Here is a 13929-nt window from a genome sequence, read left to right as displayed (position 1 = left end):
ATTGCTCGTTTAATTGTATAGGATGTAGCTGATGAGTTTCGTTAAGGGTGTAAATTGATTTACACTCGGTTCCACTTGAGAATAAAAAATGATCTAATAAATGATTCAAGAAGTCTAAAATTACCCATCACTATGTGTAAATAATTGTAAAAGAATCAAATGTAAATAAACTATTTTTATTATAAATTCGCCTCAGTTATTCGAATGAAATATCATTGGATGTCATGTAACTTATAGTAAGCTCCACGCCATAATGACAGTTGTGAAAGATAGGACAAAAGCGTTGTCGATTCACTGTCTTGCCAATGCTTTCCATAGAGATAGCTGTATGGTTATGTCATCACATTGGCAAAATTCACTCCTTTTCTTGAGTTATAAGCTTTTGAAGATGAATGATTTCTCTGATCTGTGAGTGGAGTTAAGATTTCATGTTTGAGTGAATAACTCACCCTGTATTGTAGCGAAATGTCTCATATTATAGCACGACAGTTATTAGGTCAACCTCTACCCATAGCCCGAATATCAACCAAGTCTGGGAGATTTGCATTTTTCATGAAATCCATGGATTTTTGAAAAAAATGGTCAAAAATCAAAATCGCCCCACGTCTCAGGAATGATAGTACTTGATGAGAGGAACAATAATATGTCATCACATTGGCGAAAATCACTCCCATTCTTGAGTTATGAGCATTTGAAGATGAGTGATTTTTCTGATTTCAGAGTGGAGGTAATTGTGGATTTCATGCTTCAGTAAATAACTCAATGTAATATTAACCGTTCATTCTTGTTTTAAATAATCAATTAGATCTTATTCGTCAAAGAAATTAAAAAAGAATGAACAGTTGATATTACATTAGCCGGCATCATCTATCCTCTATAGAAGGCAGTGGCCCGGCAGAGAATCGGCAACGTTGTTCTAATATCTTTCTCCACTGCCATTATAACGTGGACCTCAGTATGAATAGCAGAATGACATTGAGTGCCCACTCAACGCATTTCCTTCCACTATTTAGTTCTTCGGATAATTGACCGAGTGAAGTGAGGTCTAAGATTCAAGTCGACGGTTTGGCATTTCTCTTAATGTTTATATGTTGCGCATTTACGGCGAAACGCGGTAATAGATTTTCATGAAATTTGACAGGTATGTTCCTTTTTAAATTGCGCGTCGACGTATATACAAGGTTTTTGGAAATTTTGCATTTCAAGGATTATATAAAAGGAAAAGGAGCCTCCTTCATACGCCAATATTAGAGTAAAAATCAGACTAGAATTATTTCATCATAAATCAGCTGTCGAATGGACTATAATAGGCCTACTACCCGTTCAAAAACATCGAACATCTTGGAAATGTATCTTTCCATTAACGTTAGTAGACAGTTGACTATAATACTACCCGTTCAAAAACATCGAACATCTTGAAAATGTATCTTTCCATCAACGTTGTAGACAGTTGCAGCCAGACCTGATAACAGCGCTCACGCTCACATTCCGGGACGTCACGGTACGATATAGGACAGAAAGCTCTATGTTTATTTTAGGATTTTTTCTAGACATTCTAAATTGATAAATTATTTATTAATTTTTTGAGAAAACATAACAGGTCAATGTAACTTACTGAGCGCGAGGTCTACTGTTCACAGAACTAGTAGTATTTACAGTAGCAGGAGTCATTAGTTCTATTTAAATATCTTTTATTGGGTAGCCTATATTGATTAATTATTATGTCCTAGCAGATGTAACTGCAATTTTTGAATCAACTCTTCAACCTTCACAGATTTGTAGATCGAGCTTCAACCTTCATCACAGATTCGCGTTAGATGGAGAATTTTATGACCAATAAATCAAATTATTATCTACATGTTCAATCAACACCTGGAAAATAATAATTAATTCGAATATAAAAATTTTGTTGAAACGCATTGGGAATCTGTAAATAATCACAAATACCTAACATAATCAATCATTTATTGATCTAAACAACAACCATAGAATAACAATTATTTATTTACATGCAATAACAGATAATATAATAGACTTGGAATGTCAAAAATATTGTTCCAATACAATAATTCTTATAATATGAAGGTTTCACAGTACTATTCTTTATTTATGTTCACAATATTATTGAAAATAAAGGCACTTTTCTTTGTATAATAACTTAAATTCCAGCACTTGTGGAATTCCATTACAGAGTTAAAATAATTTGCAAAAGCTAAACCGAAGCAGCTGCGTTTGGGTTTTGTAAAAAAATAGAAAACAATACATACTTTTAAATATCGTGTAAGTACTTTTTACATAATTATTATACTTATATTGCACGAAATTATTTTGATTTCATTAGATTTTAGCACCGCGAGATTGAGCAACTTTCTTCATTATTTATTCAACCACTTGACGTGGTCAGAATAAGTCTAATTTGTGTTGTGTCAGCCTTTTTACTATCATTCCTTGTAGAATTCCTCAATGATTTCAGCGTACTTGTTGTAAACTACTGGTCTCTTCACTTTCAACGTGGGGCCTGCAAAAAATGAATCATCTTATTAAAAAATAATCTATAATATAATAAAGGAAATAATTGGCTTATACACTTACGGGATAGGAAAATTCTGTTTGACGCATATTCACGTCTGAACTACTGGACTGATTAACTTGAATTTTTGCATATAGACTCTTAATTAACCGGAAATAGTTTATAGGCCTATTTTAAATCTTCAAGTTTTCAGTTTGTCAAGTTTTTAATTAGATCCTTGCGGAGCACGGGTTACCTGCTAGCTTCCAATAAATTACACTACTGGTAGTATATTACCAGTTGGAAATTTCAACCAAAAATAAAATAAATTCAACAATAATTACTACTCATAGTAAAATTTCTAGATTACTACCTAAAATAGTAAAATCATAAAAATTTTCTATTGTTTCAATTAAAAATGTTCCAGCACCTTATTTTATTGGACTGTGCAGCCTGTATTATCCAACATATAGCAGTTTTAGGCAAATGCCTGTTGTTTTTTACCCGGATTTTATTTGTATATAAATAAAATACTGCGCTGTTTCAAAATTATCCAATAATGCAATTTCAACATCTACAATCACAAAAATAACAAAGAAAATTCATTTCTCAACATAATATTATCTGCTTTAAACGGTTTTTACTTGAAATCTTGATAAGAATTCGACTATAGTGAGGTCCTCGTTATAATGGCAGTATTTGATTAACATTGTTGCTATAATTGTCAATTATTCAACAAATCAGATAGCGCTATCCTTCTCTAGTTCCGCAATACTGCCAGATCAGTTTTTAACAATGTGAAAATATAATGAATATATTCAATCTCAATTATGAAAATTTATGAATTGATCATTGATAAAATGAATTTTCTTCATGAATAAAATATAATTGAAAATATAGAAATGAATAGTTTTAATATTACACCAGATATGCTGGTATCAGCTATCCTCATTAGAAAACAGTGACAAGGCAGAGAATCGGCAACGCTGTCTCCTATCTTTCTCCACTGCCATTATAACGTGGACCTTACTATATTGCCATCGCGAATAGAGCACCATTAACTATAAATTTATTAGATTTAATGATTCTTTGAATTTTTATGGCGATGATTTGTTGGCTAATATATTGCTTTTACAATTCATATCTAATGAATAATCAAATCTAATGAATGACAGTGGCAAGGCAGAGAGTCGGCAACGTTATTCTCGTATCTTTCTCCACTGCCATTCTAACCTCACTAAAGAAAATCACTTACCAAGTTCATCTCCAACGGCAAAGTCCTGTGGTAGAATGGCCAACTTTTGTATATGCTGTGCTCTTGAAATGGATTTCGCATTTGCCCTTTTGAGTCCCTCATGCAGAGCCTTCTTAACCTGCAATTAGCAACAAAATATAATAAGATAAATAACTTTTTAGATGGTTTAATATTTTTTTTAGTGATAATAATTGTTGGATTGTAGCACTCATCGAATTTCCCTAGCTGTTAACTCTGTTGTCAATATTTGCAGTGCCGGTAGCACACGTCTTCGTTGTGGTTTACAGCAATTAACTTTGGATTTACGTTTAGTGATTATTAGATAAATAACATCACATACAAATAAAAGATGAAGTGAATACAGTGAGTCTATAAACACAATTAGTTATCAAGTACCTACCCTTTTATTACGTGTTGTGATAAAATAAAATGGTTCTTGATAACTTTTATTTTTTCAACAATTTCAGAAGCCCTAAAAACAAAACTGAGCAAATCTAGTGTACGATAGACCTACCATACAAGTGGACTGTTTTTTTTTTAGCTATAGTTATGCTGTGTGATCTGAATAGCTTATTTTTAGCTTGATTATGTAAAAAATAACAGTATTTGTGGTTTCTTGAAAGCTATGATTGCTTTCACTGGAGTGAAACTGATTCTGCTTACTAACTGGGCTACTGTGGGAATCTAATCTTTTACAGATTTCAACTATAATAGTATCTTACGTAACAGGGATGGGAAAGGGCCTTTTGCAGGCGAGAATGATGTTTCTAGTCAAGACGTTAGCCGAGACTAGTATTTCATTCGAGCACTGCACAAGACATTCACGTCCAAGTAACGTACACTATTTTTTTGTCATAATAATTTAAAGAATAATAATTGAGAAATAGGAAACATTACCTGCTTGTGCTGAAGTTACTACATGCATTCTATAAACATAACCTAGTTTACAAATTCCGAATCAGGAATTTTGTGGAAGTTGACAAAACTTTCACCTGGAGCACTGAAGGTGGTTTTTTGTAGCAGTTTTGCTGCTACAAAACTAGGAAACATACTGTAAAGGAAACATATGGTTTCATTACAGTAGAGTATGCTGTAATGAGAATCATAATGTTTATCTGTTCTGCAAACAGCTGTTTACGGGATTGATTTCATGCATGGAAAACAGCTGAAATTGAATGACTATGACAAAAACTATATTGTTGGATCTCATTGTCCCAAGAGAAACCGGCACGGTAGGCCAGTTAGATGGCAGATACAGTTTTTCTCCAGTGAAAGAAGTCATAACTTTTGAGAAACCGCAATTTTGATAGTAGAACATTTTAAACTGTATCAGACAAATAATATACGTACGGATTCGACTACCATACAGCAAGGTATGGTACTGTATGTCAAGAACCGTCATAAACACAGCACTTACTACAATACTTATTGGAGTGATCAGTGGTCTATTTTTACAGTCATAAAAACATTATTTATCATAGGTAGGTCCACGTGTTATAATGGAAGTATTTGATTAACATTGGTGATGCTATCCTTGTCTATCATTCGACATAGCAGATAGCGCTATCCTTTTCTATCTCCGCAACGTTGGTAGAGAGTTAGTGGGAAGGATACTTTGAATATTCTTTTCGAAGAATAAACATTGATATGTCCAAAGCTCCGCCAATTTATGTAGATGCATAACAATATTATCCATTTAATCTATAGTTATTACAAATTGCTTTTTTCATATCATATACAGTTCAATAATTATTTTCTTAGTCTATAATATGTAAATTCATCTATAATTTTGCTGTATTGTATATAAGTTTATAAGCCATTATATATTGTAATCTACATAAATAAAGTGATTGAGTAATCAATCAACGTTGCCAGATCTGGTTTTAAAAATGTAGAAATATAATTCATTTACAAAACATTGAATCTCAATTATGGAAATCAATTCTTTAATCATTGAAAAATATATTTTCATGAGATTTAATTTATTATTGTAAACAAGAATGGATAGTTAATATTACATATAGCTATCCTCTACAGAAGGCAGGGACAAGGCAGAGAACCGGCAACGCTGCTCTCCAAAGTTTCTCCACTATTAACGTAAAACCTTACAAGGGCTTCCACTTTGATCCTTAGACTTTAAATTCAACTGTCAGCTGTAATAAAAATAATGTAAATGCAAATAACTTTGAGAGAGAATTTTATGACTGGCTAATTCTAAGGCCTTATTATTGCCTAAGTGAATTTTCCAACACTTGAACTTCAAAAAACAATTGCATCCTATTCATAAATTGATGTACTGCATGTTTTTTGTTTCAACTTTGTTGTAGTTTAGACACTGTGTTATATTTTTGTAAATATTTGAAAAACACTTACTTAGGCTGATGAATCTCCCACTCAGTAGTGAAGTGCATTCCTCAATTCCCCAAAAATTAAGTGTTTTTTTAATATTTTCAAATATGTAACACAGTTTCCAAACTACAACAAAGTTATTATAAAGAGTGTTTACGAACTCCTATCAATACTGTAGGGCATTGTTCCTTGGTAAAAATCATATCTAAATATCATAATTAAATTACCCGGAAGTCTTCAGTTACTCACACAGCGGCCATTTTGCTTTTTTCATCAATCATTTTTTTTCTAAATAATGGTTGAACATACGAAATTGAAACTTTGCACAATCATTTATAACAACTAGACAAAACCACAAAAAAATTTGAAAATCCATAAAACAAAATGGCGGCCATTTAAAATGTTGTTTCTTGAATAATTTAGAAACAGTTGGTTTTACAAAAAATTTACAGGAATAACTTTTTTTAGTAAATTTAATTACCTATTGATTGATACCTAATTTTATTAAGATTGGACCGATATTAACTGAGATATGGCCGCTTTAGTGATAGGTGACCACTGAAAGTTTGTTGCAGTGCAAACCAAGGCATGCTGATAGAGTCACTCAATGATGCAACACTCTCTATTTGCATTGCATGTTAATAAGTAAGCGATTTTAGGTCATTTCAAACAATAAAATAAGGTTACATAACCTTCTAAAGGTGGATCAGCAACGACTAAAGCTGCCATATCTCAGTCAATATTGATCCAATTTTGAAAAATCAGCTACCAATCGATAGGTAATTAAATTTAATAAAAAAGTTAATATTGTAATTTTTTGTAAAACCAACGGTTTCTAAGTTATTCAAGAAACAACATTTTAAATGGCCGCCATTTTGTTTTTTGGATTTGAAAAATTTTCAATTTTCATTTGTAGTTTTGTCTAGTTATTATAAATGATTGTGCAAAGTTTCAATTTCGTATGTTTAACCATTATCTAGAAAAAAAATAATAAGTGAAAAAAGCAAAATGGCCGCTGTGTGAGTAACTGAAGACTTCCGGACAATTTAAATATGATATTTAGATATGTTTGTTATCAAGGAACAATGCCCTAGAGTATTCGTAGGGAGTGCGTAAACACTCTGTATAGTGTTTCGTCATAGAAAGAAACATCAATTTTTTGTTTTATTGCATGATTTATGACCACTCTGTGATATATATTGAGGTTTCTTATAACTTGATTGTTCCTTGGCAATAAAATGTTATTTATTTATTAATTTACCTTTTCGAGTTTGTCGGCATCAGCAAGTATTTCAGAAACAGTTTGACTGGGAGCGCCCAAATCTTGGCACCAATCCTGAACATCGCGGGTCAATTTGTCAATAGGTTTTCCTTCTTCGTCCACTTCAGTCTACAAAATTCGAAACAATTAATTTCTCAAATTTTAATTCATTTATTCGTTCAAGATAAACAATTTATTCATTTATTTGTTTATGATACAAATGACACTGTTGTAATAAAACTGATGGATAAATAATAATAAGGCAATCCTTGTGCTATTTTTCTTCCAAATTTAGATGATGACATTTCAGATTAAAATAATTGGGGGAGGACCAACAAATCCAATAGTAAATTACTCAAATAGTGAAATTATTCAAGCAGGAATCAATAGAAAAAACACAAATATATTGAAAGAAAAAGACTTGAATGCTGACCTAGGAATGTTGTCAATACCACTATTATTTGATCAAAATTAATTTAAATTACAGAACCAGGTTTCATGGCTACACATGCTACATTTTTAGCTGAAAAAACACAAAGATATTGAAAGAAAAAGACTTGAATGCTGACCTAAGAATGTTGTCAATACCACAATTATTTGACCAAAGTTAATTTAAATTACAGAACCAGGTTTCATGGCTACACATGCTACATCTTTAGCTGAACAAATAATGTTATTGTTTAAGGAACAGGACCTGATCCAATACAATGGTATTGACAACATCTACCTCTTATTCTTTCAATTATGGAGAAATACCACAATATCTCATATCATACAATCAAAATGACAAATATATTGAAAATGTAATATTTCAGTTCTTTAAATCTGTAAAAATTAATTCAGTAAAAAATTAATCAGTAGGGTAGAGGGGTCCCAATTATTATGATATCCCACTAAAATATATGTTTGGGTGATCACAATATTCTTACCTGAAACATGAACAAAAAATGTATAAAGGTTGTGAAGAGATAGGATAAGAAGATATCCCATGGTATAGTCTGTTAATGTTCCAATTTGCAATGTTAACTCAAGCCGATAGTCCTATAGTGAGGTCCACGTTATAATGGCAGTGGAGCAAGATAGGAGAACTACGTTGCCGAACATCTGTCTTGTCAATGCCTTCTATAGACGGTAGCTGATAAAGGTTTATTGATGTAATAACTGTTCATTCTCGTTTAAAATAATCAATTCTATTTTATCAAGCAAGAAATTATATTTTTCAATCATTTCATAATTAAGATGAAATATTTTGTAAATTAATTATTAATTCTACATTGTTAAAATACGATCTGGCAACAGCGCAGAGCGAGAAAGAGATAGCGCTATCAGCGTTGTTGAATGATAGACAAGGATACCAATCAAACACTGCCATTATAACGTGGACCTCACTATAAATAGTCTCTCATACTGTGTTGTTCTTTACACTCTCACCCGGCCAAAACAGTAATGATAGACAGTAGTCGACATTAATCGGTTTGAATTAACAAAATCTGCTTCAAATTTGGAACATAAACACCCTATACCATGGGAAATCTTCTTATGCTATCTTTTCTCTATGGTAGAATTAAGTATTTATTACTTTGAGTTGGACTGCTTAATAGAGTAGTGTATTTACTTTCTTGGTAAGGGCTAGGGTACTCGTATTTACATAAAAATTAAAAATCAAAGTTTCTCTATGGTTTTACCATAAATGATGCAGTATCACCATAAATAATACAGTATCAGCACACATGGTACAGTATCAACACAATATGATAAAGTATCATCTAAACATGGTACACAACACCATGGGATATCTTCTTGTACTATCTTTTCTCTATGACAGTGCTTTCTAGATCTCAATTACTTTTATGAAGCAAAATACTTTATTTATTTAATCATTCAGAGTTGCACAACTTACAGAAAAGTACCACAGGCTAACTTACGCCCAAAAGGGTTCCAGTTCTAATTTATACAACATTCCAAATGTGTCAATTCCAAACTCGATGTGTCATTTCGACATTCTTCAATTACACACTTAATTTAAAATTTAAAACTTAAAAAATACTTCTAAACTGAATGAAATTAATTACAAATAGTTTAGGGGTACCTTGAGTGATAATAAGATGGAGAGGAACTTCCTCTTGTCACCAATTAGCAGGGCATTGCTGACTACTGGCAACTCATGTTTGACGGTGTCCTCAATTGGCACAGGTGCAATGTTCTCTCCTCCAGCTGTTATCAGAATTTCCTGCAAAGTAATACATTCTATATCAAATATCAAGTATCGAACTAGTATGCATTCTCTCATTAATTCAAAATAAATAAAATCCAACTATTTTTAATAATAATAATTTATTTATTTAATCCATAGATTCATACATGAATATAAGATCTTGTCAAACATAAATTTACACAGAAGTTGGCAAGTACAGAGAAATTGAATAAATATATATAAAACACAATATTGGGGCACCGAGCTTCGCTCGTTATTTATTTATTGATTAACAGAGCACAATTCTTCAAAATGATTGGGGAAGGACAAACAGGCACAGTCCAAAACTGTTTTTCCCCGAATTTTGATTTATACACTATAAATAGTCCAAAAAGTAGGTTATGTTTCATACACTTGAATTCAGGTCCAATTTTCAGTTAAAATATTTAAAAACAGAGAAGTTCTAATTTAGATTGTTTACAAACCAAATTGATTAACAAAATAACACTCACTAATCACTTAAAAATGTAAAATAATGATTAACTTTGAATATCATGATATACTCTAATTTAGAGTGATAAACCATGTCATGTCAACAAATCAGATTTTTTTTTATAGAGTCTATGAAAATTAATATTTAAATTTCTAGATAATATTTCTCGCGAGATACGGTAAGCTGTTTGAATGATTACACAGCTGATCTCCCACACAGGCACACTCATCTTCTGTTATCGACAGATGACGAAATCTGTTCTTCCAAGGATGAATTATCCTTTTGATGTCATTCAGAGAGTTTTTCCAGGGATGAGACCTAGTGCAATCGAATCTTTATATTATAAACCTACTATGTTCTGAATTTCGTGAGAATCGTTAGAGCCGTTTTCGAGATCCGGTGAAATACAAACATATAAACATATAAACAGAAATTGCTCGTTTAATAGTATAAGATCAAACAATTTATGATTTAGGCTCAACTCGCATTTACGCGACTCAGGTCAAGTAGTTGAGAGCATGCGTTTTCAAATGGTGACTTCGCGGAGACTAGAATCGACTGGTCGAGTGTCACCATTTGGAAACACATGCTCTCGACTAGAGTCGAGTCTCTTCTCGACCTGAGTCGCGTAAGTGTGAGTTGAGCCACATATTTCTTTATCTTTATATCCAATATTGTAATTGTAAGTAAGAATAATAATAATAATATTAAGATAGAATTCTGCAGGATTTTTTATTTCCCAGTTGAAATTATAGATAAGAATTCTTTCCCCATACACGGACCAATAGTCTATGTGGGGAAATATTTATTTCCTGATAATATGCATTGAATTGTAATGTGAATGTTTTATTTATGATGTTTGTTGATGGAAATAGGAAAATTGAATTGAATTGTATTAACTAACCTTCCAGAAGTCGCGCCCTACTCAAATCACACGAGCAGTCGCGTGTTGTGATTTTTACATCACATTTTTTATGTGTTATGTACTATGTTTACTGTCAAAACATATTCATTAATTGCATAATTAATATTTCCATATCATTGGATTATTTTACGCCTATGAACTTGCATGATTACCTTTTCGTAGACCAATAAGGTACACCAGGCAAAGCCAACAATATTCTGTGTTATTGGTCTCTTTCCCTATCATATGCACTACTTATGCACTGTCGCGACTAAATGACACCTAAAGACTGAACCATTGCTCGGTTGATACTGCAACTCAGTGGAGTGATGGGGAGAAAGTTTTGGAATGCATGGGTGACTCATTCACTGACACCACCCCATTCAATAGTTTTATGCAGCAAAAAACTGACACTGTTGTACTTTTTACAACAGCGCGACTGTCAGATGGTTAAGGTTCATTACTTTTTTTCATTATTTTCATCATTATGGTAAAATAAATTTGATTTGATTTTACAGACAAGTAGGATAGCAAACCTATATTATTATACACATGCCGAGCAACTTATGAAAAGGCTCAGTCCTGCATCGTATGCAATACGGTAAATGTTTTGAAGGATTCATGCAGTCTGGGTGTCTTCCTGAACGTCTACAGAGGCTACTTCGAGAGTTTAGTAAAGTACGGGATTGTATTTTGGGGTGTATCGTCTCAATTAAGGTACATTATCCTAAATTTTGTAATTGTTGAATTTTGTGGAGGAAATAAATTTGAATTGAAATTGAAATTGAATTGAAATTAGATAAAATATTTGAAGCCCAAAAAAATATTATTCGACGAATTTTTAATTTGAGATGGAGACACCCATGTAGAGACATCTTCAAGAATAAAAAAATTCTCACCGTTCCCTCAGTTTATATTTACTCAATACTCATGTTAGCATTCAGAAACCTCAATATACTGAAGAAAAGGAATGAACAGCAAGAGAAACAAGAGCACATAACTTATTATACTACCCAATGCATAGGACAACTAAATTTGAAAAAGGAGCACTATATAGAGCAGTAAAATTCTTCAACAAACTTCCAAGCGAAACTAAAGATTTTAATTCCAAATTTCAATTCAAGAAGAATATCTTAGAGTATTTGACAAATAGAGCTTATTACTCGGTTCGCGAGTTTTTAGATGAATGACTGATGATTTTAATTTTTTTACCGCTTTACTCCCTCGGATCCAACTCCAACCTATCTAGACACAAGGCTTCATTGGATTCAAATCAAAAACTTGTAGCCTTATAATAGTTACTAAACTTCTCTAGTGTCTTATGTATTTTATAAATTTGTGATTTATATAATTGAATATATGTAGTTGTGACAATGCAGAAATTCTTTACATGTTGTAAATAATATTGTAAACGAATGAAATTGCAAATAAATAATTTGAATTTGAATTGAGATGCTTTGAGAGAGGGAAAGCATACCTTTATCCTTCCAGTGATGAAAAGATTGCCTTTATCGTCGAGCCGGCCGACATCACCCGAATGCAGCCAACCTCCCTCGTCAATTGTGTCCTTGGTCTTGTCAGGTTGGCCCAGGTAACCCATAAACACGTGTCTGCCGCTCATGCATATCTGCACACACAATTCAACAAACAGTTAGCACAATATAGGCGATACTATACAAGTCATGCAATTGCTATTGGCCATGCAAAATTGGTCAACTGTTTCAGCAAGGCACTCTATTCTATCATAGAGGAAAGATAGCATAAGAAGATATCCCATGGTATGGATTGTTCAAGGTTGTGCAAAGGCTAAAAATGATCTTTATACTGGTGATATTTTTCAAAGTTTTTCGATTTGCATACTATCAAGCTATTAAAAAGAAAAAGTTTTCTCAGGAAACATTTGTTTCCTATCATTACTTTTGGAGATATGAGCGCTTAAAGTTTCAATTTTTGGGACAGAACATTTCAAATTTGGTAAGAGATAAATCCATGAGATTTAGAGGATAAATTCTTCATGGTATTGTTGACAGAATAAAACAAAAAAATTTCGAAAATAGCAATTTTTGGGAAAGTTATTCAATTTACCAAAAATGACCAGAAATAACTCAACTAAAAGTTATTTTTGTTCATTTTTAATAAATTGAATAAATTTCTCAAAAATCGATATTTTCAAAAAGTTTTTGATTTATTCAATCAACAATATCATTACGAATTCATCCTCTAAATCTCATGGATTTATTTTTCACCAAATTTGAAATGTTCTGTCCCAAACATTTGAACTTTAGGCGATCATATCTCAAAAAGTATTGATCGAAAAAATATTTTCCTGAGAAAACTTTTTCATTTTGATAGCTTGATAGTATACTAATCGAAATTTTTTGAAAAATATCACCAGTAGAAAGTTTATTTTTAGCCTTTACACAGTCAAGTTCCAAATTTCAAGCCGATTTTTGTCAACTCAAGCCGATTGATAACTGTCTATAAGTACTGTTTTTGCCGGGTGAGAGTGTAAGAACGGCACAGTATGAGAGACTAACAGCGTCACATAACTCCACCAAAAACAACTACTATAGTGAGGTCGACGTTATAATAGCATGGTTTGATTAGCAATGGTATTGCTATCCTTGTCTATCATTCAACAAAGCGGATAACGCTATCTCTTTCTCGCTTTGCGCTGTTGCCAGATCGTCTATTAACAATGTAGAATTAATAAGTAATTAACAAAATATTTTATCTTAATTATGAAAATGCATCATTAAATTATTAAAAAATATAATTTCTTGCTTGATAAAATATATTTATCAAGTTAAACGAGAATGAACAGTTGATATTACATCAATTTTACATCAATAAACCTGTATCAGCTACCGTCTATAGAAGGCTTTTACAAGACAGAGGATCGGCTACGTTGTTCTCCTATCTTTCTCCACTCCCATTATAACGTGGACCTCAATTTAGTATGAG

The 13929-nt window shown here is 32.2% G+C and overlaps 1 protein-coding gene across 1 annotated transcript in view; it reads right to left on the bottom strand.

Annotated features, from left to right (window-relative positions):
• Positions 1 to 1948: 1948 nt before the first annotated feature.
• The window catches only part of LOC111046792 (very long-chain-fatty-acid--CoA ligase bubblegum), a 40454-nt gene continuing 28473 nt past the window's right edge, over positions 1949 to 13929 (bottom strand). Inside the window, exons 11-15 of the mRNA XM_039420298.1 lie at positions 12443 to 12592; positions 9464 to 9604; positions 7375 to 7503; positions 3765 to 3882; positions 1949 to 2518 (exon numbers count right to left, since the gene is read on the bottom strand). Of these exons, the coding sequence (XP_039276232.1) occupies positions 2442 to 2518; positions 3765 to 3882; positions 7375 to 7503; positions 9464 to 9604; positions 12443 to 12592 (615 nt within the window). The 3' untranslated portion in view covers positions 1949 to 2441. The remainder of the gene's footprint in view (positions 2519 to 3764; positions 3883 to 7374; positions 7504 to 9463; positions 9605 to 12442; positions 12593 to 13929) is intronic.

Source organism: Nilaparvata lugens, chromosome 2 (genome assembly GCF_014356525.2).
Source record: "Nilaparvata lugens isolate BPH chromosome 2, ASM1435652v1, whole genome shotgun sequence".
NCBI classification, from domain to species: domain Eukaryota; kingdom Metazoa; phylum Arthropoda; class Insecta; order Hemiptera; family Delphacidae; genus Nilaparvata; species Nilaparvata lugens.
Note: the sequence above shows the minus strand (reverse complement) of the source record. Positions and strands in the feature narration are given on the sequence as shown.